We start from the raw sequence: 27,076 nt of genomic DNA, 5'->3' as shown, positions 1-27,076 counted from the left end.
ATTTTTACATACTGTAATACTTTATAACTCTTTCTTTATGGACAGCTGAGACTGCTTTTAGCAAGAACAGAAAGGAATTAATATATTGTTGGGGGGAAGAAAAGTTGGTTTGCAAAAAAATTTCCAACAATCATTATGATGAGTTGTCACAGTGAATAAATGATTGGGAGTCGGGTTGATTGGTTCCCGATCGTTATTTTGAATCTAAGTATAACCACAGAACTAGCACACTGCTAGTTGCAACATTAATTAATATTCTCATTGCTTAGGAACCTGCATATAAAAATGTCAATATACAGAATGCAGACACCTAGGGGTTAATAAACAGCGATGAAGTATAAAATAAATAATCACTGCCTTGTTTTCTCCTCCCCATCCCCTGTCAATACCCATTGCTTGTGCAGCCTGGTACTGAAGTCTAATACTCTGCGTATTTCAGCATTATTATGGTGTATCTGCTTTGTTTGTGCGGTGACATTAGTTTATATGTTTATCTCCCAGGTGTGTATGGTATGTAAAAGCATTTGTATGTAAATCTGTCAGATGTGGTGTGGAGAGGTAATTGCTTTTTGTTGTGCATGAATTTCTTTGTACTCTGCAATGAAAATCATATAATGTACATATAAATGAAACCACAAATTTCCCTTTGATATGTTTTTCAAACAGAAGATAAAAGGTGCTCCTTAATTCAAGATATGGTGCTGGGTTCTCAGCAGAACCTGCTAAGTAGCTGATGTATGTTGGATAATTTAAAGGAAACCTCCACAGATAGCTGTGATCTATTTTCTGAAAAAGCACAATGCCTGGCTGTCATGCTAAACCACGGGCCTTCTAACATACTGACATGGAACAAGTAAAATAGAAAATAAAATATTATACAAAAATACAATAAAAAAACAAAAATTATCCAAAAAAGCTGCTGAAATCTGGAGAAAATGACAAATCTGTATGTTTTTCAAGAAGCTTCTCTTTAAGCTCCCTTCAATAAAAGCCATTCATTTACAAAATTTAGGATGCCATAGTTTTTGTTTAAAATCTAAATAAAGACAACATATGTAAAATGTTTTTCCAACTAGAGGTAATTTACTGACATATGATGTGGGTGCCTACCTATTTCAATCTATAGCAGAAACGTAAAGTTGGCCGACCACAAAAGATTCAATCAATAAATCTGAAAATGCCTAAACAATGTTCAGTGGTTCCCTAAGATTGCAGCATTCTAGGTAGGTGACACAGAACTAGAGATATATTGGTCCACTAATAAGTTGAATTCATCTTTTACCACTATAAATGCCATCAGTAGGCACAGCCAATAAAGGGTTCTGGCTCTGAGCATTTCTTAGTATAATGTAATGTTGATGTATAAAGATATCATAATCAGTATTTCTGAATAAAGAAAAGTTGGGTAGAACTAACCACATACTGGAAAACATCTCTCAAATATCTGTGATGATTAAACATGAAAACACCAACTGGATAGTAAATTATTAATTTCTGTATTGTTCAGAATTCTTTACAATGGATAGAAGAGGAATGTTTTAGTTCTATGGGTTTCTGCACATTATTTTCCTTTGTATTTCATTATTGCTGCATGGCTATGTATTTTGTGCCTTTTTTATCCCTTTTTTCCTAAGTCAGGGCTGTACTGTAAAACTACGGTTGTTTGAACTTTCTATGGTTAGGTGGATTGCCTGCTGACATATTAGGCCTGATTTATTAAAGTTCCTTAACGCTGGAGAGGATACACTTTCATTGATGAACTTGGGTGATCCAGCAAACCTGGAATGGATTTCTTCAGTCATTTGCTATTTGCTAGCAAATGTTTTAAATCCTGGACTACATCCATTCCAGGTTTGCTGGATCACCCAAGACAACATCTTGGTCTGCTCTACCAAAATGCTGCGCGATTAAAATGCACACTTTTAACTACCCCACGTCCTCCATTTATGACATTATGAAAATGCAAATGGCAAGGTTTTTTTTACATGACTACAAACAACTTTAGGTTAACTAACCAAAAAGTGGGACCAAAATCAGCAACTATTTATTAATATTATTTTTAATAAACAGGATTTATAAAGCGCCAACATATTACACAGCGCTGTACGTTAAGCAGGGGTTGCAAATGACAGACAGATACAGACAGTGACACAGTAGGAGGAGAGGACCCTGCCCAAAGGAGCTTACAATCTAGGACAGATCTAGGATAGGTTGTACTAGGATAGAACTACTTCAGATATTGTTTCAAAAATGTTTTTAAAAAACTAACTTTATTCCTAATCACGTTTAAAAATATTTTTACAAGGTATACAGAGATAAAAACAATATTTGCACCGCTATAGATCTTCTCCTAAAGCGAGGTATTCCAATCAAGCGTTTCATGGAATCTGTGTCCGCTTCCTCAGGAGGAATTTTACATGACTTTATCATGGCCATGGCAGAATGGGGTAAAGATGGGAACTGTAATAGAAGGGTTCACCAATAAGGTACCAGAAGATGGTAAGGGGCCAATGGGTGATTCAATTCACCAAACAATAAATAAAATATTTCCTACAGGTGGATTTAGCCTATTAACTGATTGTTCAGGATATGAAGATTTATTCCCTATGGGGCAGCTGCAGGTAGATGCTACCACATAGTGTCTCCCTAAAAGCAGTGGTCCCTGGCATGAGGAAGCAGTAAATGCAGCACAACCCCACAGCAGGTGTGACTGTAACGTTAGAACAAAGACTATATAAGATATTGCAGAGTAAGTAATAACACCACACAAAGCAGCAGTGAAATGCAAGAGCATCAGATGACTTGCAGCGTGTTCATTGTGAGTTATATTACATATCCTGTCTAAAATTTGTTGTTTGTGATCAATATTCAATGTACTCTGCTGTCTCCTAACACATACTTAATACTTTGTGAAGAAATTAATATGCAATATACTGCTCGCTGTCAAATGGCTCATTAGGAACTAGCACAAAGACTGGGGCAGCCAAGTGGCTGGCAAAGTGCCAACCGCCAGGAGCTGCATGGGTCTGTTTCCAGCACCAATCCAAATTTAGCCTAAATCTAATCTGTAACTAAAAAATAAAAAGTTTTGCCTTGACATACCCTTGAAAACTGCACATTCTGGCAATCACATCCTATTTCATAAAAGCTGAAAATCTGTGATTTGTTACTAGACAAAACTACATGTCCTCTCCCCAAGGCTGTTCGGTTCATGCCATTGTCTAGCCTTATCCCAGATTTAATGATTATTTCCATGTTTTCATTTGTATACTCTTTCCATGTTTTATTGTATTCTAATGCTGGATTTTGTTGTAGATGGAAAATATAGAAAGCTTGATATGGTGGCTGAGACTGAATCTGCCATTCTACTATTGTATTATTACAAAGTATTTAAATGAGATGAAGCACCATATATTGTTACAAATACGATTATAGCGACAGAGAAAGAAAAACCCATAAAGCTGAAATAAGACGGACCGCAGTCTTAACCTCTCCCATCTGACAGCAGTTTATTGAACACATTTCACACTGGCTACTAAGCTCATCCATAAATCAATAAGTAGCAGCCTCTTCTATAATATGCTTTATAAAAGTGCTGGGATGTGGTAGTGCATATACACCACGGATCTCTACTGCAGCAAAAAATAAACCTCTTCTAATAATAAATATTAACCATCAACATTTAGATCTATGCGCTGTAATGCATGGTAGCACATGTAACATGCAACACCATGGTATTGATTTAGAATTGCACCACTACACACAAAGTAAACACCCCTACGTACCACAATGCTTAAAAAAGGTGACGTTAGGGTATATAGGAAGCAATGCAATCATGAGCTCATGTTACCGTGCAACATATGTGGATAATCTTAGCAATGACATTCAGTGATAAAAAATGAAGTCAGAATGCATCATTGTGGAACCAGCATACTATGGGGTTTATATGCAGAAATACCACTAAATTGTGCAGCTATTCTAGAACATGCAAAGATAGGAGTAAAGGGAGGATTAGGCCTGCCTTAGGATCGAGCAATCCTGCACGGGTCCCTGTGGGTGGCACCTTGCCAGCTTCTCTAACACTTGCTTAAAGAACCAGCGCCTGCACATCTGACAGCTGGCACCAGTAAGCGCTGTTAGTGCCCCTAAACATTCTATGGAGTTGCAAGGGGCTACCATGTAGTGTGAGGAAGCGGTTAAGGAGCTGTAATCACACTGCAAGTATCTAACCCTTTCTAATATCTAGAGTTTAATATCTGGGATATGTTTATTTCCCTAGTGGTTGAACTTGATGGACGTATGACTTTTTAACCTAACTTACTATGTAACTGTGTGATATCTGAGCCAACCTGTGTCCTAAGGGCTTTGCTTTGGTACACACTGTGTGGTCCTCGGATCTCAGAAGCCAGTTCTTTTTCTTGCCTAGGTACTAGGAATAGTAAAATATTAGAAAAATTATATTAAAAAAAAATGAAAATGTTAATAAAGTTTTTAATTACTACTAGCAATATGACTTGTTTTATCCTTTTCTCAAAGTGCTGTATGAAGTGCAGAATTGTAAGGGGTGGTAATGTTGTTGATCTCTGACATTCACATATTATCCTGTGTCAGTTTCTCCTGCAGTTCTTTGTTTACAACTATACCTGTAGTGCAATATTTGTAATAACACCTTGTGCTGCATGTCTGCAATCTCTGCCCATCTACTATGCCCAGTCTCTATATCTGTATTACATGCTCTGAACATTAGTCACTAATGTAACCGACTTCATATCACATCAACTCTTTGTTACATCTGCTTTCTATTATTACCAGCAATTTTACGACTGGTATTGTTTAGGGATAGCCTAAATCTCTATTACATGGACAGAGTAGACTTCCTGACAATTCTGTTTCCTATATGCATATGGATTAGTCTTCATTTGAATGTCAAATCCAAGGTGATCACCAAAACTAATTGATATGATTGGTCTAGGCCAGGGGTCAGCAACCTGCGGCTCTTCAGCCTCCTTGTTGTGGCTGCCGCGGGGAGATCTCTGATGGGGGATCCCCTTCCTCCCAAGACACTGCGGAGGAGGGGGATTCCCTATCATGTATTAACAGTATAGTCAACACTAAAATACATACCTGGGGAAAATGCTGCTCCAGGCTGCGCTTAGTGCTAGACATTTATAAGAGAAAGTCAATGCCCCTTATTACACGATCTCTGCAGAAGAACAGAACTCCCCAGCCTGAACTCTGATCCTCCTTTCAGCAGATTTAACCTGATTAAGTGTCTAGGCCATCAGACATATGACGAGCACTAAAGGGAACATGAAACAGCATCTTCTCCAGGAAAAAGAAGTATTCCGGCCCTTCTCTTGCTCTATTGATTCATCCCAGAAATACTGTTAACATAGCTTTATGATATTATCTGAGCACAGACAGTCCTTTGTGTCTGCCCTATTTATAATTCTTTTTATCTGATCACGAAACCGGGGTTCTAGAACCGTTAGAGAAATGTCTAGCACCATTGTCCTAAAATACTTCTGCAATTTTATCTAATTTTATAACAAATCTGAGAAGATTGGACAGGTGATCTAGAACATACTGTATCCTATACATATCATTTTGGGAGGATTCATCTGTGTGCATCTGAAATGAGCTTAAAAAGAAAAACAGGAAAAAAATGCAATTTTTTCCAGTACCTTTTGCATGTCACTCAATATAATCATCTGGGAATTAAACAGTATTTGCAAATCAATGCAGAAAAAAATCCCCAGCCGATTGTATTTTGAAAGAACATTACCATAGATATGATTAGTTACATGTCAGTTTAGGTGTTCTGTGAAGAGATTGAAAATTACTTTCTTGGAAATGTAGATACAAAGCTTCTACCACATCCTTTGTGTTAGAGAATCAGATAAAGGAATTAACACATTCAGCTTATTCAAGAAAACAGTGCAGAGAGCAATGAGAATGTGGAAAGTGCAGTAACCCATAGCAACCAATCCCATTTCCTAAGATAGACAAGTGGAGTTATGTGAACTTAAATCAGTAGCTTTTGGGTCTCATTACCTGACTGGAGCACATCCAGCGCCATTTAGTAAATTGTTATTTAGTCCTACTATTCCTGACCCATCTCTTTATATCTAAACTTCAGCTTTAAATCTCTGATCTACAATGGCACCCAGCTCCTTCTTCATCATCACGGATTTACCTTCTTTGACTCCCTCCCTTAAATGTTATTATTCTTGTATGAGTTCAGCTCCCAAGTATAAAACATGTTGTTAGGTGTGCACCTGGCCAAATAACCATATCTGCCTGTAAACTGGCCTATTTGCTGCTGCATAACTTTGTGCCCAGTGCCAATACAAAAATTGTACTTTTATTGTATTATTTGATAAATACAAATATAAAGTTATAGAACAATTGGTCTAAAAAGTAAATCTATGGGTGGCTTAGAGGTTAGCACTCCGGCCTTTGCAGCGCTAGATCCCAGGTTCAAATTTAGGCCAGGACACTGTTTGCATGGGTTTCCTCTGGGTACTTGGGTTTTCACCAAAACCATGCAGTTAGGTTAATAACCCCCCCCCCAAAAAAAAACAAAATAGGCTTAGACTATGTTAAAGACAAAGGGCTATGGTAGGGACATTAGATTGTAAACCCCTTCGAGGGACAGCTAGTGATATGATTATGGACTTTGCGCTATATGTCGGTGCTATATAAATAATATTTTTACACCATGTAGACCGATCACAGTCCATATCATTGATTATGGTTTTCTTAGTGAAATCTCTAAACCAGCTTTCTATTATTTTACAAATGTAATTTTTGATACTGATAGAACTTCATTTACACATTAGCCGTCTGTGCGCTCTTCGCACTCCAGACATCTTGTTCACATCTTTGCACTCCAGATTTCCTATATTTAGACAAAGACAAATAATTTCAGCATAGGAGAATGCGAGGGATAGGAGTGGGATCATTATACTTAGGTTTGTTTTTTATTTTTATTTTTTACACACTAGAGCTGTTGGGTTTACAGCTAGCTAAAATGTAGGTAATAATTCAAGAGTAGTTGTGTTCTAACCAATGAGAAATGACGGGAAATTCACCCTAAATTAAAAATTACTTATGGTACCAAGCCTGGACTGACAGTCTGAAAGTCTGTATATGTGACGTCTGTCTGCCTCTCTCTCTCTCCCTCTATAAATATATATATAAACACTATAATACATTTTCAGATCTGCTGTTATTTGTGTATTTATATTATGTATTTATGTTTATAAATCCAGTTATATATATGTCTATGGCCAGATTTGTGGGGAGCAGAATATTTTTGGGGTATAGGAGGAAACTCATACAAACTCCAATAAACCTCAGATATTTGGTGCTAGCCATATAGTCGACATGATGCCTATAAATACAGCCTTTTGCATCCCTTTAGTAAATAAATTCAAACTGGTGAGCGAGAACATCTTCTATTTTCATCAGAAAAATGGATATTTTGACATTTTCCAAAGCTTCCCAAATGCGGGTAGTTCATTCCCACCCCTTTTCTATATCAGTCACAAGCCGGGAGTATTTTCTGAACTATCAGTATAAGAAATAGACTGCTGCTATTTGTGATGGCAAACAAAAGCAATCATGACTGCCAAACGCACACTATAGCAGGCAGCATCTCAGCTCTGCTAGACAGAAAGTAATTAGAATGCTTTTAATGTCCAAAAGAATGATGCTGATAGGCTGCCACAGATGTGTAGATTTATGAATATTTATACGGTGGTTTATAGCTGACACTTTTATCAGTTGAAGAAGATAAAATATCTGCCTGACTCAAAAGCTTGACAGTCAGGTTAATAAAATCTCATTAAAGAGAATGACCTATGCAATTATATAGGATTTATTGTAATTCATTTTTGATTGTGTTCTGCTTAAAGATGCAGTTTCCCATTTCCTGATGCCACACTTCGGTCGCACATCAAAATTCTCCTACTTTTAACTCTAAGTTATCCTTGCAGGAGATGAGCTAAACATCAACAAATGGATCCAGCTTGTTTTCTTTAACAATCCTGATCATCAAAACAGACAGAAGGACAATGGGATGAGACAATTAAAACATGCTTGTGTAATACATACAATAGGGAGAAGGTGCTGCTTTATTGGGGGGCAGTAAATAGGACACATTTAGGACAGCAATCTGCCATGAACACAAGCGCATTGTTTGGCTTGTTGCACATTATGTGTGGCACAATGCAACAGTCAATATAGGCCTAAATTTAGGAGGATCAAACTTTTCTACCTGTACACAAAGGGCCTGATTTATTAAAGCTCTCCAAGGCTGGAGAGGATACATTTACACCAATGAAGCTGGATGATCCAGCAAACCTGCAGTGGATGTCTTTAAAGTAATTTGCTAGCAAAAGCTTTGAATCCTGGACCAGATCCATTTCAGGTTTGCTGGATCGCCCAGCCCACTGATGAAAGTGTATCCTCTCCTGCCTTGGAGAGCTTTAATAAATCAGGTCCAAAGAGACCGTGACTACACTGTACAGCCCATTAATGAGAACCTCAGGGTTGGAATTCCATTAATACTTCAATGGTGAAGAAGGCATTCAAAATACTATTTCACTGGTATTTGACTCCACATGATTTGTCCAAAATATATCCCCCTACTACACCCCTCTGCTTTAGAGCACATGAGGGCAGCAAGTTCTATATGTGGTGATACTGTCCAAGCTGTGATCATAAAGTTTGTTAACTTTTCAAACCTATAACCCAATCCAGAGGGATAGGACGACCTCTCCAGACAGGCCTGCATTTTGCTTTGCTCATATCTTCTGTGAAGGAAAACTTACCATTGTGAGAGTGTGGAAGCCCCATCAACTTCCTTCCTATAAAATGAAGAATTGAATAAAAGATGTTTTCATAAACTCAAAGCTCACTGCCCTCCTATCGGGCAGATATGATGAGCTTATATATTGATGAGCTTGTGGAAGCCCTGGATAGACTTTATGTTTGCAGGTGCATTAAATGTCAAAGAACCTAAACCCAGTAAAGAAGCGGTCCCCAACCTGTGGTCCTGGTCTGCAAGAAAAGTTTGGTGGTCCGTAGCTCTTGCTGGTACATCCCCTAGCAGGGTCAGGAGAAGGACCCCGCTTGGTGGGATGCACTGGCCAGAGCCGCGGACCATGTCTCCCGTATGTATCAAAGGCTCAGGATGGGGGGCGGGTTGTCTCTCTGGACACAACCCACCCACTCCCCCATCACAGGCTCAGACATGCGATGGGAAAGTGGGCGAATTCTGGTATTATGACAATGGGGGAAGTTTCTTCCCCATTGAGTGACACACGGCTCTCTGCGCATGCGCAGTCCGGAGTCTGTAAATGTAGTGTTCTGTGACGTCCAAAAGATTGGGGGCCACTGCAGTAAAGGATATTATTCTAAATTTCCATTTTGTTTCCTTCAGTACCTCTATTTTCCCTTTTTTCTTTTATTTTCTCTACCTTAATAAGTTACATGCTCGTAGTCCATTGGAATTTGGCTCTTTGATATTGGTTGGTTACACCATTTTATTACTAACCCTTTCGACCTTAATTTTAGTATATTTAGTTTCTGTTATTGTATTTATGTTATAGTTATTCAGAAAAATTAATTGTAACAGAAAACCTGAAGGGTTTGTCATGGCTGAGCCTTTTCTCTGAAATCGGCTAGAAGGAAATAACTTAGATAAGATAATTGTCGCCCAAGACGAATGGCTGTGCTCCTCGCAAAAATCTGACATATGTAAAGTGGTTCATATGCAAAATAGATAGATTCCAACAGTTATTTTAATGTGTACAGTGGTTACCTGACTAATCAGAAATATTTGCTCTTTCTTCCCATGGAGGAGAGCACAGCAGGGTGCCACTTGCTCACTTGTCTACATAGAACAGGACAACGCTGTGTGTACAACACTTGTGTGTACAACTCTGTCACTGGGAACAACCACAAAAGATTCTTTTTTCAGCAACAATACTTTTCCGTCCATTGAATGTCTATATGGATCTTAAGGGTGAGCTATCCAAGTCAGTCTGGACCTTTATCAGAAAGCTGGCTGATTTCTGATGACCGCCCAGACCTCACACTACCAGATGTCATGGAGCTGAATGTTGTGAATCATTAAACCTCTCCTTTAATAAAGGGAAAATTATTTAACTCTTCCTGACAACGGCAAATTAACAACAGCCAGTACCAATACAAAAAACATACTGGTTCTGTTTGAGTTGCTTCCTATTATTTGTATGTAAATACTGCAATAAAAATACATTTATAAACAAAAAGAGTGCAGAGACTATAAAAGGGAGACACAAGGCTCTCTTCAGTTTAGCCCACACAAAACCTTCTATTTTTACAATAATGAATTTACTTTGCAACAAACACCACAAACATAGCAATTATTTAAAGTCTAAATGAGAATAAGAAAGAGCAAAGTACACTACCATAATAATACAAAACATCCCGTCAGAATGTAATATTTACTGATCTGACTACAGCAAACTAACCCCTGATAGGGTGCTATCGGTTGCTGCACTTTGAACTTAATCTTTGAAATGTATTATTACATTAGCAAGCATCTGAAGCAAAAGAAACTAATCAGACTTCTGTTTTGTGTTTAAACCCATTTCAGTTAAATTATTTAAATTTTTGTATGCCATTGGGAAGACTTCCTTTCAATTTACTTTCCTGGGGTAGGACAGGAAGTGAAAAGCAATCTCTACGAAGTGAAGGACATTTTCCACTAAACCTCAACAAGTGTTTCCACCAAAAGATTTACCTATCACCTCTTGTTATGGTGACAAATATAATTAATTGGATTTTCCATTCAATTTTTGTCTCATTGAAAAAAGTCACTAAGAAAATCAAAGAGGTTAAATCTACACAAAGTGTGTGAATGACTTTTTCAAATTCACAAAATTAGTAGTAAAATAATGCTTTCAGTAAGTTTCAGGCTGAGATTGACATGCTTCATACACAGGTGGTCTCTGAAGATCTTTGAGAAGGAATAACTTTACATTGAAAGCATCTAGAGAGGTAAGTGATGGCTTGTTTTAAAGCTCTTATTGCTTGTTAAGATGTTGTGTGATGGCAGTCTGATACACAAAATGATCTGGTGTTAAACTCCCTCATCTGTCAGTATGGCCATACCTGTACAGTTATATATTAGGACAGTGGCACTAGGTGGAACTAAAATGGAATATTCACCATGGAACTTCAGTGAAGGTAAACTGTAAGCAAAGGTGGAATCCCGTAAGGTGGTACAAAAAGACATCTAAAGAAAACTTGTCACAGATCTAAAAATGCAAACATGGCAATTGCACAAAAACATGTTAATTCTAAAAAATATTCTGTAACCTCAGAAATGCATTTTGGGTATTTTGTATCACCCCCTTCCTGCCTTCCATATGTATAATGGGCAGTTCTAATGACCAATAACGTGACTTGGGAAGTGGAAAGGGGAATGGAGGAGACAAAACTTAAAACTTACAAAAATCTACTGGAACTATGGAATGTTTTGAAGTAAATTAGGGATATAAAAGGTGTGTAATCCAGTTTAGTGATTTACAGACCTGTTACATTTATCGGGTAGGCAGGTATTTCCTGGTTGATTTCTGCACGTGCATTTCTAGCGTCTCCAGCCAGCTGATGAAGCCAAATGATATCACCTATTTATGTGGCTATGTGCTTGAATATAAAGGAATAATACATAAACTTAGAAACAGATGGTAAATTCATCGCAAATATTAACTTTTCTTACCTCGTCTTATAAATACTCACCTATCTGATTTCCAAGCTTCCTTATTTGTACTGACTGTACTATCTTTATTTATTTACCCCCACACAAAAAAATAAAATATCTGACAGTGCATAGGTAAAACACATAGGTGAAAGCCTGTATTAGTTTTCTGTTTTCATTTGTTTTCTATAATTATATCTGGTAACGAAGCAAACAACACTTTCTGCCTTACAGTGGCATTGCTGCCTCCACCACTGGATCTATGAAATGGGTTGTCACCCACCAAAACCAAATAGAAAGAAGGAAAAATGGAATTCTTTTCTTTCAGCTCCGGGCACTATGTGAGAGCATTTTTGTTGTTGGGTTTGGATATCTTCATTGGGCAATAGGGAGTCTTAGAGCCACAGAAAGTGGAAGCAAGCTCAGTGTTTACAAGGAAAGTAAAAATCTGTATAAGAATTTGAATTCTTCATATATCGCTTATACATTTTTCACTATGAGTTTAAATAGCACAGGTGTGTGACAGGTACACTTGCATGAGTTGCATTCCAAGCTCATGTTACTAGCAGTCTGTTCATATATTATTCTGTGCACAATAAAGCAGCATTTCAATGTTATCACCATCCTACCCCCCACCCCTTTATCTATTGTTTGATCATTTTAGTCATATAAGATCTGATGAAGCTGCCACAAGTGTCAATTTTTTCTAAGAATTGTTGTTTTTAATTTAAACATAGACACATAATTGGAGCTTTGCATTATACTAACATACCTTAATAACAATGGCTTAAAACCAAGTCTGCCAATAAAAATGTCAGATAAAAATCAGCAAATTCTCCAACCCAAAGAAGTCCTTGGTTTCCTCCACCAAGAACAAACAAACATGCATGGTCACATCCTCCAATGAGTCCAGACACCAAATGGAAACTACTGAACTTTTTACTATTTTCAGTGCTGCAGAAAAGGACCCAGGACAGCAAATTACTGATTATCAGCACCAAATAATGTTGGACCTTACTGCACAAGCAGTAGCTCTAGTTCCATTTGATTCACATGATGGATATTGTAAGGGTTAATTTAGTGTTAGGATATGTAAAGGGTTAGAAAAGGTTAGTGTTAGGTGGTAAGAGTAAATGTTGGGGTAAGTGGCTAAAGTGTTAGGGTGACATTTATTTGCCTATATATAATGATGATTTACACTGGCCAACAGCAAACAAGCTGACAACATTAAAAATGTTTTATTTTTGCCATTTTCTTTAGAAAGGTTCTGTGATAACATCTGTTACATTGTGATGGATGCAGAGCAGCAGATCAGTGGTTTTCAGCACCAAAATCACAACAACCTTAGCACTTGGAATAGGACTGGGTGCCAGTTCTTCTGAAGGTGGATATATTATACATGCAGCTCAAAAGGCAATGTATTTCTATAGCCAAAACATTTTTGTAATTTTGGATTGCGTAAGGAAAGGTTGGATCCCTGTTAGGTTTCACAGGTGCTGGAGGCTCCCTAGGGTACATCCCTTACTTCCTAAACTATTGGTCCTCATAACAGAAAGTGAAGGAAAATCTCTCTAACAGCAACACAGAAGTGATATATATATATATATATATAGAACCTAAACTAACTTTTCCCCATTCTTAATCTTAGGTATAGATACACTTTGATTTAGAGATAGGGGTCAGAATAAGGTATTGAAGGGGGCATGCAATTTGCCAAAAGAGCAACTTTAGGTATTGTGATTTAGTGATGTTAAAGATTTATCCTGTTAGAGGAGAATGCACGAGAGGGTAAATAAAGTGTTAGGCTACATTCATTGACACTCATGCATTGCTGCGAATGTACTGTGGGGTGTTTTAGATGCACCGTACATGCACAGCCATTAGAGTTCAGGTAAGGTGAGTGACATTGTGATTGAGCACAGAACCTGTAGGTATCATAAGATCATCCATTTTCTGCTGTTACTTGTCTTCATCTGAGGATGTGCCCACTAAAATGAATAAGTTATTTTTATACAGAAGATGCCAAAAATGGAATTTCCATAAAAAATATTAATCCAGTCACTGTCCGAGGTGATTTGTGCACAGGTACAAAGTGCTGACCATACAACCTTAGAGTCATGTAAGCACCAAGCATTGAAATGATGTAAAAAAAAAAAGGGAAGGGCACTCAAAAGTCATCCGAACAGTGAGGAACTAAAACTCCCAGCAGTTCCAAAGAAGAGTTTTCAATCAAGCTGTTTGTATTGTGACATTTTTGTATGACCACAGCAACAAATCAAGTTCAAGCTTTCATTTTAAAACAGTAATTTTCCAGAGCAAGCACAAATATGATAGGCTGTTTGGAAACAGTGTGCACAGTTTTTATTTCAGATCCATTGATGAATGAGGCTCATTATACTTTGTAGTTTCTTTCAACTGAAGGACAATAGATGGCCACAATTCTTTTACATCTACAAATATGCTTTAGTGTAACATCACATTGACATTCTACTGTTACACTTTGAAGCTTGCAAGCTATTTCCTACAGCAATCAATTCACTAATACCAAATGACACATTTGGTCAGCAGTGCTGCCGTACCACCGTGCTGCCCATTTCTCTTTACAGATCCACAAAGAAATGATTACTAATAAATGTTTTACAGCAGCAGCGTGGTATATCTAGAAAGGAGAAGACTCTTCCACTCTATTCTAATTTATTTTCAGTCAAATACACTGTCCAGTATCTATGGCCTGAGAATTGCAGACAAGGAACCAGTAAAGCAGCTTTAAGATGTACTGTAAATGAAACCTTGCATATATGTCTGCCTCAAGGATGTTGTCAGCTGCGCTGTCAGATCATACATCAGAGCCGTGTCAGCCAGGAATGGGGAATATGGAATTGTTGAGAATCCGCTTTACATATAGAAGCTGAATTTATTCTGGGGAATAAATGGGGAGCACAACAAATACGTTACTGTATCTGCTGTGTCTATTTCAGCATTCCAGGACGTGTCCAGCCTTTGATTTTACTCCCTATGATATCACATCCATAACATGACATACAGGGAATCACAGTGAATAATGAAATTATTTGCTGCAGAATGGCACCAGTAAATTCTCAGCGCCATTATTAGTATTAAAAGTATTGGTAAAATCACCTACCAATAAACTAGTGGGAGAAGCAATCGGTCTATAACTACAACTTGCCTGGGACAAACACAGACCATTGAGGGTACACACATCATTCACATGTGAACCTACAAGTAAAAAGAGTATTATCACACATGGGGATGGAGAATCTCCAAGACTGTTTTCTATGCTCCATAAAAATGGGCTACTGCTTATTCACATGTATGGAAATCAAATGCTGCATGAAACCAATGTCACAAGAGGTGCCAGCGATGACAAGCATGGTCAGATGTTCCTGCTGAGATACACATGGAAAAATCATGGCATGCCAGAATAAATAAAACAAAGAGATGAAGAATCTCTGAGACTGGTAACTATATAGAATAAGGAATATCCTTCAAAATGAACACTGCATGAGACCAAAATGACAAATGGTATTAGCAAAACAAGAAGCATGGTAAGACCCCCTCAGTGTTCCTGCTGAAGATATGCATGGCAAAGTCATAGCATGGCATGGCACAGTATTATCACATAGGGAGATGGAGTATCCTCGAGACTGATTAACATTCTTCAAAGAAAAATAAAAAATTCTTTAATCAAATATATGGAAAGTGAATGCTGCACAAGAGGTTCCAGCAATGAAAACAAGCATTGGCAATTTACCAATCTCCATTGAGAAGGGAAAATCTTTATATTCCTTACGCATGTATGGAAAGTGAACACTGACATACCAATGTTACAAGAGGTTCCAGTAATGGCAACCATCATAATCAGACCCCTGCACGGCAAAGTCATAGCAATATCGACTACATGGACCACCTGATCTTAATCTGTTCCTGAGCATTTCATGGCTTAAGGAGCTTACCAGCAAAATGTTTACACAGGGAAATAGTGTAATATTAACATTCCACAATGACAGCATGACTTCCTACAAAACTGTTCCTAGGTAATATCAATATCATTATTGATTCCGCCATTGATGGACTTATCCATCATAAGATATCCAATTCCAGCCATGCCATTTAAAAGAGCAATTGCCTCCTCTGTAAGTCAAGAAATGAAATAATAGTTTGTATTACCTACATCGTTTTCTTTCTGGATCCTGCACTACATTTTGTGCCATAAAAAGGGTCACATTTTGCTTGCTGTAGAAGGTAACTATAGACACATACTTTATCTATGACCAAAGGAAGCTGTTAGATTACGTATATTGTCTGACACCACTGCTTTTTTTAGAAGGTGCAAACTCCAAGAGTTCTGAGCTGAAAAGAAGAACATTTATATACCAGGATACCTAATACATATATGCTTATTGCAGGTCACTGGGTAGGGAAGCAAGGATAAACAGTTCATGAGTTGGCATCTATGGCAGATCACATACTTCCCCCACCTCCTAGATTGTAAGCTCTTCGGGGCAGGGTCCTCTCCTCCTGTGTTACTGTCTGTCATTTGCAACCCTTATTTAATGTAATATGTTGGCGCTATATAAATCCTGTTTATTAATAATAAAATTATTATTACTTCCAACCAGATGGGTTCCTGTATGAATGTATAAAAGTCTATATTCAGTACCTAATAATCCAACACAAGCAAGGCATATCACACACACAGCGTCAATACCTGGTAATTACAAAGCTTCACTGTCCTGTAGTGGGATATAGTCCATGGAAAAACATGTCCCACAATGGGGTGCCACTAAGATCAGAGGACGGGGGTTTGGGGATAAAGGGAAGAATGTAATAAAAATACTCATCTCCATGTACAAGGCAGCCAGAAGTGAGTAATATTATATTCTTACTGAATGCAACTTAATAGGTGTACAAATGACAAATAAAAGGAACCCAGCACAGTGATATGGTTATATCCAATGTGATGCCTAGCTGAATGATGATCTGTATGTGGAGAGCTCCTTGCTGTGTATAAAGTATTTCTCTCTATATACAATGTCAGTGAATGCTGCCACACTGCTACAAAACTTCCACAAAGTTAACTTTTTTCCTGTAGGTAAACTTATTAAAGTATGATGGCAGCATAGTGTCCCAGCACTAGATGAGAGATAAGTGATCCCTGCTCATCAGATCCCTCTGGGCACCCCTGGCTATGGCTGCACCTACCTGCACTGAGTTCCAGGGTGCCCTCGCTGGAGGACTGCTGGCAGAACCTGTTGGAGGGGCCCAGATGCCCAGCACCTCCCCTCTGCTGGCACTGGGAGGAGGTGGATGTGGCAGCTCTGATGGGCCCGTTGTGATAGGAGCTGCTGTGAGCCTGCTGGTAATGATGCTGCTCAGTGTTGCTGATGGAGGCTGGATGGTGCTGCAAGTGTGGCCCCAGATGTGGCATCTCCACCATGGTGGGTCTCTCATACCTCCTGCCCATAGACCTCTTGTTGGAGAAGGTTTTGAGGACGCTATAGGGGCTCCTCTGCTTGTAGATTTTTGGGATGCAGGGCCCCTCCTCTGCTGGCTGCATCTCCTCCTCCATCTCTCTCCGAGCTCTCCCTTCCCTCGCCTCGTCTTCTTGTCGCTGGGCTGCCGCTGCTGCTGAGCCGTGCAGGGGTGCCGAGTGATTGACAGGCGGCCTCTCCAATGCCTGGAGGGAGAAGGCAGCTAAAGAGCAAGTGTTTAGGGTAATATTTGCTAATGATGATGGGGGAAGGGGCGGGGCTAACAGCTGCTGGCTGAGCTGTGCTGGGTGCTGCCAATCCAGGTGCAGGCTGAGGGGTCACCCCCTGCTCTGTGCATGTCCCTGGGGGTGACCCCCTGCTCTGTGCATGTCCCTGGGGGTGACCCCCTGCTCTGTGCATGTCCCTGGGGGTGACTCCCTGGGGGTGACCCCCTGCTCTGTGCATGTCCCTGGGGGTGACCCCCTGCTCTGTCCATGTCCCTGGGGGTGACCCCCTGCTCTGTGCATGTCTCTGGGGGTGACCCCCTGCTCTGTGCATGTCCCTGGGGTGACCCCCTGCTCTGTGCATGTCCCTGGGGGTCACCCCCTGCTCTGTGCATGTCCCTGGGGGTCACCCCCTGCTCTGCGCAGGTCCCTGGGGGGTCACCTCCTGCTCTGCGCAGGTCCATGGGGGGTCACCTCCTGCTTTGCGCAGGTCCCTGGGGGTGACCTTCTGCTCTTTGCAGGTCCCTGGGGGTCACCCCCTGCTCTGTGCAGGTCCCTGGGGCTCACCCTCTGCTCTTTGCAAGTCCATTGGGGTCATCCCCTGCTCTATGCAGGTCTATTGGGGTCACCCCCTGCTCTGTGCAGGTCCATGGGGGGGGGCTTCTGCACCATTTCACTGACTTGTACAAAAACAGCAAACTGGCTGTGCATGAAGTTCTCCAGATCTGGGGAACTTCATACACAGCAAAGGGTGTGATCAGCCCAAGGATGACAATGGTGTGTGATCATCCTGAAAACTTCACAAGGATTACATTATGATAGATGAAGAGTCTATCTAATGTTGGGGAGAGTGCCAGCACACGGAGTGATGAATGCCAAGTACAATGGTATTATATGACAGTTTGTTTGCTTAAAACTCACCTGCTGGTGTCAAAATTTTCTGGGCCCACTGGGTAAACTTCCCGATTCTCCCTCCATCCTGTCTAAAAGTTCCAGAAAAAAGCAAGATTTGGGTTTGGGTTTACCAGAAAAGGAAGTCAGTTGCAGATAGATCCTGGTCTTCTATTTGCAGCTGGCTCCTTGCTTGAAGGGAAGAGTCTGAGCTAACTAGCCAAAGAGCCAGGTGCAAAGTAAAAGAACAGATTCCATCTGCACCATGAGTGCTGACCCCATTGCAATCCTCAGTCACAGACCGCCAATAACAGACTTAAGTCACAGATTCCCTTTAAAGACCCCAGTCACAGAGTCCGAGTACAGACCACCCTCACAAACCCCCATTGTAGAACCCAGTCACAGAGCCCCAATGCAGACCCCAGTCACAGACCCCCTTGCAGACTTTATTAACAGAGCCCCATTGCAAACTTTAGTCACAGATTCCCATTGCAGACCCCAGTCACAGACCCCCACTGCAGACCCCAGTCACAGACCCCCATTGCAGACCCCAGTCACAGACCCCATGCAGACGATTACACTTACCTAGTTTGCACTCCAAGCAGCTCCTTCTCTTTCCTTTCCCTGACCTGTGTCCTGTCACTCCAGACAAAGTCCTCTGTGATTGGCTAGTGGGGGGGTAGGAGAAATGTCACATGATCAGTTTCTGCTCTCACATACCAGGGTTGGGTGCTGGCATTTTTTTTTTGCTCCCCCTGACATATGGGAGATGGACTTTTGCTATTACTATCCTTTTATCAATATCATCTTGTAAGGCTAAAATTTAATTTACTTTTATTTTGTCTTCTTTGGTTGCTCCCCTACCCCTATCATCATGCATAATATGTATTTTTTTATTTTCATTACATACCTTATTTAAGATTGAATGACTGAGTCTGTGCTTCTCTATGCAACACAGGCATATCAGGTGTGGTGAAAGAGGCCAACACAGTTCTGGACATAGCTTCTTAAAAGCATCACAACAACCTGCCTCAGTACTCATTTCAAGGACTGAAATGTTATTGGCCTGGTTCTTGGAAAGGAGAATTTCTAGGCAGGCCGTATTTGCATGCAGACTACCCCAGGTAACACCCCCATGTGATGCTGACCCTCCATTAATAAATTAACTGATATCCAATTAATGAAAGGGGTAGGCCAGGGACAGTCAGGCTGGGTAGGATAAGGCTTGTAAATGATGAATGCCTTCCAGTCAGGTAAATTGTTGCCTCTAGTTTGACATGCTGCAGCTTCTAATGTACATTTTGAACAGTTTACAGTGTAATCAGAGTAAGTGCAGAAGAGGTGCCTGTACAGCTATGCAAGACTGAAGATAAGGCTGATTTCAATAGTTTCTCCAATTTTATTTAACTATACACGCACAGTTCTGCATCTTGTTGATGTAATTTGGTCAAATAACCCCAAGATTTACACCCGCCCCCTACATAAAAAAATTATCAAAACTAGGTATCCTATAAATGTTTTTTTGATTTGCGTACAGTTCACTTGGGAATACCACACATATGTAGATTACAATAAAAGACAAGCTGATCCTTTAATTAAAAAAAAAAATCTGTTCAATTTGCAATTTTAGAACCTGATCAGGAAATTGTTCAGCCATATTAATTCCTTGGCTTTCAATGACTTAAAATCAATTAACATGGCAGCTTAAACGCACAAATTTTGAATTATTAAAATGATCATTGATCATAAAATTGTGTGTCTAAACCTTTATTCTCCAGTGGTGACCAAGATAAACAGAGATAAATATATGATAGGAAATCTGTACTGGGGGTCCATATAATACATCAGAAATCTGTCCCCATCATGGTGTGGGTTTTCTTCCCACATCCCAACAACATGTAGGTAGGGCAATTGGCTTCCCTCCATATTGCCTTAGACTGCAGTAATGACATATGACTGTGGTAGGGACATTAGATTGTAAGTACATTACAATGAGTACATTTGAGGGACAGCTAGTCATATGACTATGGACTTTGTAAATATAAATAAAAGTTATTATTAAAAATTCTCCAATATGATATTTTCTACTTTCGTAATAAAGTTGAAGCTTGGACCCATTCCATCTCCTGCACCTTCTCTGTGGCCAGCAGGACAACCCTGCACATTAGCAGACCATTCAGGAGGTGGTAAAAACAGGCTCTAGCCCAAACTTAATCTAAGCTGATATTTTTGCATATTAGAGGGTTCATGTGTTGGGTCTCCCAGGGTGCTCTAGATGTTGTTATAGAATAGTGATATATTCCTCAGCACTTCACAGGGAACAATCATCTGTCCTCAGAAGTCTTCATCTTCTTTAGAACAGAGATTGGATCATCGGAATCCCTGGTTTGTAAGCAGCTGGAAGCATTTTTCTGTTTTTAATGTTGAATAAACTGGGGAATAAGCTTTTATAAGTAGGTTAATAAAACACAAGAAATTTTGCCACATTTCCTAAAGTAAAAAAATGCAAAGTACGGGCATGATTTTTTATTTAGATATTTATTTATTTATTTAGATATCAAATTAAGATACATACATATATATATATATATATATATATATATATATATTAGTCATTTTTACTGTCTCTTTTTTATTCTTTATATAGATTATATATTGCACTTGGGCTACATCTTAGGTAACTTCTAATGTAGTGTAGTGTGAAATATTTGAGGATATTAGGCTCATTTACAACAATCCCTGTATACATTTTATGTAATACTAATGTTTTTATAATTACGTTTTCAAAACCGTTTGTGAAAATGTTATATTTGTTTGATGGTTGGCAATTAGATGCCTAAAAAGTCCTATAAGGTACTTATAAGGTATTGTTCTCAAAGTGGGGAATGATTATAACATTGTCAGTGGAGTCATGACAATTAAAAAGTGTTTCAGGCCCTGAAAGGCTTCCTACATTTTAGTGTGGGACAATTACAGTAAGGTTAAAGCCCAGTTATAGTCTAAGAATAAACCAGATCAGTGTTTCTTTACCAGGGCTTTGAAATGTTTGTTATTTTTTTATTACTATTTATTTTATCACAGATTAGTGCCAGCCTCAAAAGATATACAGCAATGCCCCCTTTGCAGAAGCAGTAGTCTCTCTCCAGCAGTCTGACTCTTCCTCCGCACAGTAACAACCACCCTTCTGGATTCAGCAACAAATGTGAACATTTCTAATTGGCCAGCTAGTACACTGTCTGCATGGAGGTCATATGCTACCCCCATTTGCATGGATTTCCTGGACATTCTGGTTTCCAACCATGTCCCAAAACAAATTGGTTAATTGGCTTCCTCCAAAATTGCTTTAGACTCTAGTAGGGACATCAGATATGTGGGACAGTTATTGGCATGATTATGGATGACTCTGCACAGCACTGCTTCATATGTTATTTTATATATGCATTACATACAAGAATCTGTCGTATATGAGATAGAAACATTAGGACTTAGACATTTGGTCAGTGTGTTGTCTTGAGATTCTTCACTGTACAATTTTCTTAAAAATAAAAAATTGTCTACAAAACTAAAAAGAAGCTGACAGCAGTGTCCTTCCGCGACTGACTCATATCTTTTATCTCAACCTCAAATTTTATTTAGACATGGAGTTCTGATAAAGTCTAAGACGTGCTCAGTATGCTTTAGTTTTTAGTATATAAAACATGCAGGTTTAGATGTCCTGCCATACTATGCCCGTGCAAAAACCACACACAATATGTAGCAATAGCCAACTAATAAAACTGCAAAGCAGAGAAAAAAAAAATCTTATGTGATCTCTATGACTATAGAAGTCAGAAGCACATGACCAAGTTCTATTTGTCTTCTCTGAAATATACAGCAGCTTCATGTGCTTTATTCACTGAATGCAGCACTCCTTACAACCTATGTAAGAACAAAAGTCATGATAGTTTTGGATCAATTTTATTTTTAACTTTTCTATCTTGTTTTCTATGTTGTTTGTTTTATTTGTGTTTATTTTGCCCCAAAATATTTTATAGGCTGGTGACTTTTCCAATAGAAGTCTACAAAATGTACTTTCTAAATAGAAAGACCATAGAGTGTCACCTGCTGGTGGCAAATGGTAAATATGAGACATCTGTATGCACAGAACATATTAAATTAAGAAAGCATACAAAACACCCAACCAGTAATTAATTACACTGTGTGGTATTATGATATACAACAACATCATTTTTTCAATCTTTACCAAAGCTGTCTGTATGAAAAAAAAACAACTCATAAAAAACCTCTAAATTTTCCTTTTAGTTCCCAGGCTGGTCTGATGATGTGTCTGGTAGTGTAGGTGTTCAAATTCGGGTTGTGCTTATATTTGCCCCGAATACGGCTGTTCGATTTCGGATAGACCCACATAGCTGTGGGAATCCTCCTGTCAGTGTGAGATCCCTGGGTACTAGAGGTTAAATGGGGACAAGTCTCCCTCTTCATCACCTCTAGTGCCCTGTGATAGGAAAGGTAAACCCTTATGACAGTTCAAGGGTCATCAGGATTTTGCTTTCCCCAGCCAATCACAGAGCACTAGAGGTGAATGAATGGAGAGACTTGTCCCCATTTAACCTGTAATGCCAGGAATCTTCTCAATAAATGCGGACGTGGCTGCATTCATTGAGAACAGTGTGCGATCCCTGGCAGTGGGGGTTAAATGGGGACAAGTCTCCCCATTCAAAACCTCTGGTGTTCTCTGATTGGCTGAGGAAAGCTTTCCTCAGCCAATAAAGCAGCACTATCCCTGCTCCTGGATAGAAACTCTATCCAAGAACACATACAACTAGTAAAGGACTGCAAGAGCAATCAGGGGAGCGGAGCTGTTGCAGTTCTTCACAGTCCCGAAAAATAACCAGAATTTCCCCCCTATCGACTTTAATGGTGTTCGAATTCAACATTCGATCCCCCAAATAATATCCCTCTATTCAATCAAATAGCTGTGGAATCGAATAGTGAGCTATTGGACCAACACTAGTGACTGGTCCTTCTACATCTGGGAGTACAATAGGACAAATGCAGCCATGACAGCCATGGACTCACATGAAATGGGCTAAATGTTGCTGGCCGTCATTCCTCTCAGAAGACTGGTGACATCTAGTGGTAGCATAAAAGTAATGCAGGGAGATGGAAGGTGACTTTTTAGCATCTTTTTCTTGTTTTACACAAGTATTGAAAAAAAGGGAGAACGAGGACAGACTTTTATTTTCATTAGCTATCATGAACACTTCAATGCTTGTTTAGGTTGTTCCATTTATATACCCTATGATGACTGACTCCTTAATGTAAAGCTCTAATAGCTCAAATTCCATCACATATTAGCAGATGCGTTCTGTGTAACAGGGTCACTATGATGTCAAATTTCCCAATCCCAGGCTCCCCTGTTCCCTGATGTGCTTCACTGAATTGTTGTTAGTCATCCTGACACATGGAAAGGGCAGCGTAGACACCTAATCTATTAGGATGTCAGGAGGCTGAGAGCTGCAAATTTACATATTACTAGCTCTACCAGGGCCAGGAATCAAAAAATAATTGATATACAATTATGATTAACAACTCATTGACTACATTCTATATATAGAGAATTGTTATAGAATATGAAGGATGCCAGGTGTTAGTGCAAAGATATAAATATTGGATATATATAAAATACATCTGTCATACTGGAGCATGATAGGAAGTGAGCCCTGCACATTGATTCCACATGGTGGTATCTACAAGGGTATATGGAATTGGTGAAGTTGTACCCCAAATCTTGTTATATTATTATCTGTTAGTTATGTAGGTACATACATTTCTGGGAGCATTGGTAGGCTGGCATATCAGTCATGGAAAGCAATGTTCTATATTACTGAAAGAAGAAAAAAATAAAAAAGTAATATATCTTACATAATATTTCAGTGCTGCGTAATATGTTGGCACTATATAAATGCTGTGTATTAATAATAATATTAATAATAATAATAATAGGTTTTTGTATCCCAGCATTATAGCTGGGACTATTCCACCTAAACTGTCCATACCTGTTTATTGTACAGTTTGACTGATCTCAGGGCAAATCATCTTCAGAGCCCAAAATTTCAAAAACGTCTACAGAAAAGAGAAAGGTGGGAAGCGAAGGTTAGCAAAGTATCAGCTAGAAGCAGGAAAAATAACATAGGTAACATGACTTATTTGATGACCGAATTAATTGAGGTTGGGGGCTGGTAGATCAAAGAAGAAATACTCCCCATCCTACAACCCTAGCCCCCTAACGTATTCTAAGCTAACCCCCTTAACCAAGGTGCCCACCAACCTCTTTCCGATGGCTGTGACTTTTTGAGGTCTTTAGCCTTAGGGTCTGCTCCAGATCAGTAACTACCCATATATTTGGATTGGACATTTCTCCACTGGTATGTATACAGCACATTCAGGTCGATGGGAAGGTACTGTGTGGGTATAGGCAGTGCTGGATAAGAATCCTGCACTAAACAATGCAGGTGGTCACCCCGCGGGAATGAAAAAGGTTCTAGGGAGTTCTTTCTGGGGAGTTATAGTTCTAACATTTCCTTTAAGTACCAACAGCAGGGGCACTTTTTTGGAATCTTTTCTAAATTTGTAGTTTCTGCAAAAATAAAAAACACATAAATAGAAAACAATGGTGATTAGTATAGGCATTGGAACCACAACAACTTGTGAAGAACCCTGAAACCTCTGCAGTGAACTCAAGCAGTTAAGCTAATTATTGCCAGGCCAAACAAATGTCACACATATAAATAATATTTGTTTGGCTTTAGCTTTGAATATGGCACGTTTGCTGTCTTATTATTTCAAGTCGATGCAAAGTCAGCTTTGTTTTTTAGAACTAACATTAATTTTCTTACCAAAATCGTGTATTGAAGATGGAGGAGGCTGCTGTGTAAATCTTCTCCAGCATATTCCAAACAATCTCAATAACATTAAGGTCTGGACTGTATGATGGTCAATCCATGTGTGAAAATGATGTCTCATGCTCCCTGAACCACAATTTCACATTTTGAGCCCGGTCAATCCTGGCATTGTTATTTGTGAATTTGTCGCTGATGCAACTTCAAATCATGGAACTTTTTTTTTTGTTGGTAGATATTAAACATTTTAGCATTAATTTTTCTGCAAAGGTAACATAAAAAACACAAAGAAATGCAGCTCTGTAAAATAATAAATTATAATAAATATTTTTTTTTAATTGCAAGTAGTTTAAACACCGAAATTTGAGTTATTGGCCAGTGAATGAGAGAGAGAGAAGCAGCACAAAGAGCTAATCAGGTGTGCTGCATTAGATGGAGAATAGTGATGGGGTAAAAAAAAGATTGCAATAGAAATGCAGTCATTAGTGTGCTACTTCTCATTTCATTGTCTGTTGGAGTAGGGGAGGAAACCTGTGAATAAAAATGAATTGCAGCAGAGAAAGTTAAGGTCCTTTCCTCAGACAAGGCTGTGCTGTGTAGCAGAGCTGTGCAAATATGGGGACTAGACAGAAAGAAATACAAATCCCTTGTGTGTACACCTAAATTTACATATTATTGCTGTTTGTCTGGGATTCAGCAATAAAAGTTTTTTTTCTACTGTAAAATATTTATTCCCAAGTCAAATGAAGATGCATTAAACATAATACAGGAAAACATATAGCAGATATGTAGCTGACTGCCAGCAATGTCATTTCCAAGGTAAATAGATAATAAAATAAAACCAAATAATGTACAGAATATTTAACATTCCATTTCCGAGTCTTCTGTATTTCTACATTAGATCTGCTGCCATTTCACCTCTCAAAGTTACATTCCGGTAGTTATCAAAGTTTTTTAATTAAGGATGAGCAAACATTTTCACGCATTCTGTCTGAAGCTGTCCATGTCTCAGAGGTTAAATATCCACAAAAGATTACCATTTCACCCAACAATCACAAGAATCTACTCACTGACATACTAACAATATGAATATTTATGTGACCCAGGGTTTAAAAAAACCCACAGGCACTGGGCCCATTTTTTGTCATCCCTGTGGGGTTGACCTGAGGACCTAATCTGCTCATTATTTTTGCACGGGTTTCTATTATAAGACTCATGACACCATTCCTGGGCTGGTCACGTTCCTGCCATGCTGCACATAAGGAAAGCAATTGTAAAGAGCAGAATATTAGGCTTATTCAATAAAGGAGTGCAAAGAGCAAGGCTTCAATGTAAAGTGCAGTAACCTATAGCAACCAAGCAGATTTCAGTTCATAGAAGTCACATAATAAATATGTGAATCCTGCAGTCTGCTCCACAGACATGTTGGTGCTTTGATATGACCCATACCTATCCATGGCTTTCATAGGATCATTCCTACACTCCCTTATACAATCTATGCTCCAAAGTTTGCCACCAAAGATATTTTCTGAGCACCAAAGAGAAATAGAGAGTACTATTAGTATGTTATGTTACAGTTTTCACAGGTTTGGTGTCATTACCTCCAAGAAGTGGAAGTAGAAAAGTAGCTTTCTGGAAAGTACAAGATATTTACACGGCTGTATTTAGGGTTGGGCAAACTGGGCAATTGGTAAGGGCCCCAGTGGATGGAATGGAATGGGCACAAGAGCTAGAATGCTGTTCATTTGGACCTCCAATTGTTATTTGTCTGGGGCCCCCTTTTGTCCTAAACTATTGCTGGGTATGTATTAA

The 27,076-nt window shown here is 39.1% G+C and overlaps 1 protein-coding gene across 2 annotated transcripts in view; it reads right to left on the bottom strand.

Annotated features, from left to right (window-relative positions):
• BEND4 (BEN domain containing 4) overlaps nucleotides 1–17,495 on the bottom strand; it is a 47,504-nt gene extending 30,009 nt beyond the window's left edge. Inside the window, exon 1 of one of the 2 annotated variants that reach the window (XM_072406271.1) lies at nucleotides 16,979–17,495. In XM_072406271.1, coding sequence (XP_072262372.1) covers nucleotides 16,979–17,345 — 367 coding nt within the window. In that variant the 5' untranslated portion in view covers nucleotides 17,346–17,495. The remainder of the gene's footprint in view (nucleotides 1–16,978) is intronic. The other variant, XM_072406270.1, reaches the window with a different exon arrangement.
• Nucleotides 17,496–27,076: the final 9,581 nt, after the last annotated feature.

This window comes from Pyxicephalus adspersus, chromosome 3 (genome assembly GCF_032062135.1).
Source record: "Pyxicephalus adspersus chromosome 3, UCB_Pads_2.0, whole genome shotgun sequence".
NCBI lineage: Eukaryota > Metazoa > Chordata > Amphibia > Anura > Pyxicephalidae > Pyxicephalus > Pyxicephalus adspersus.
Note: the sequence above shows the minus strand (reverse complement) of the source record. Positions and strands in the feature narration are given on the sequence as shown.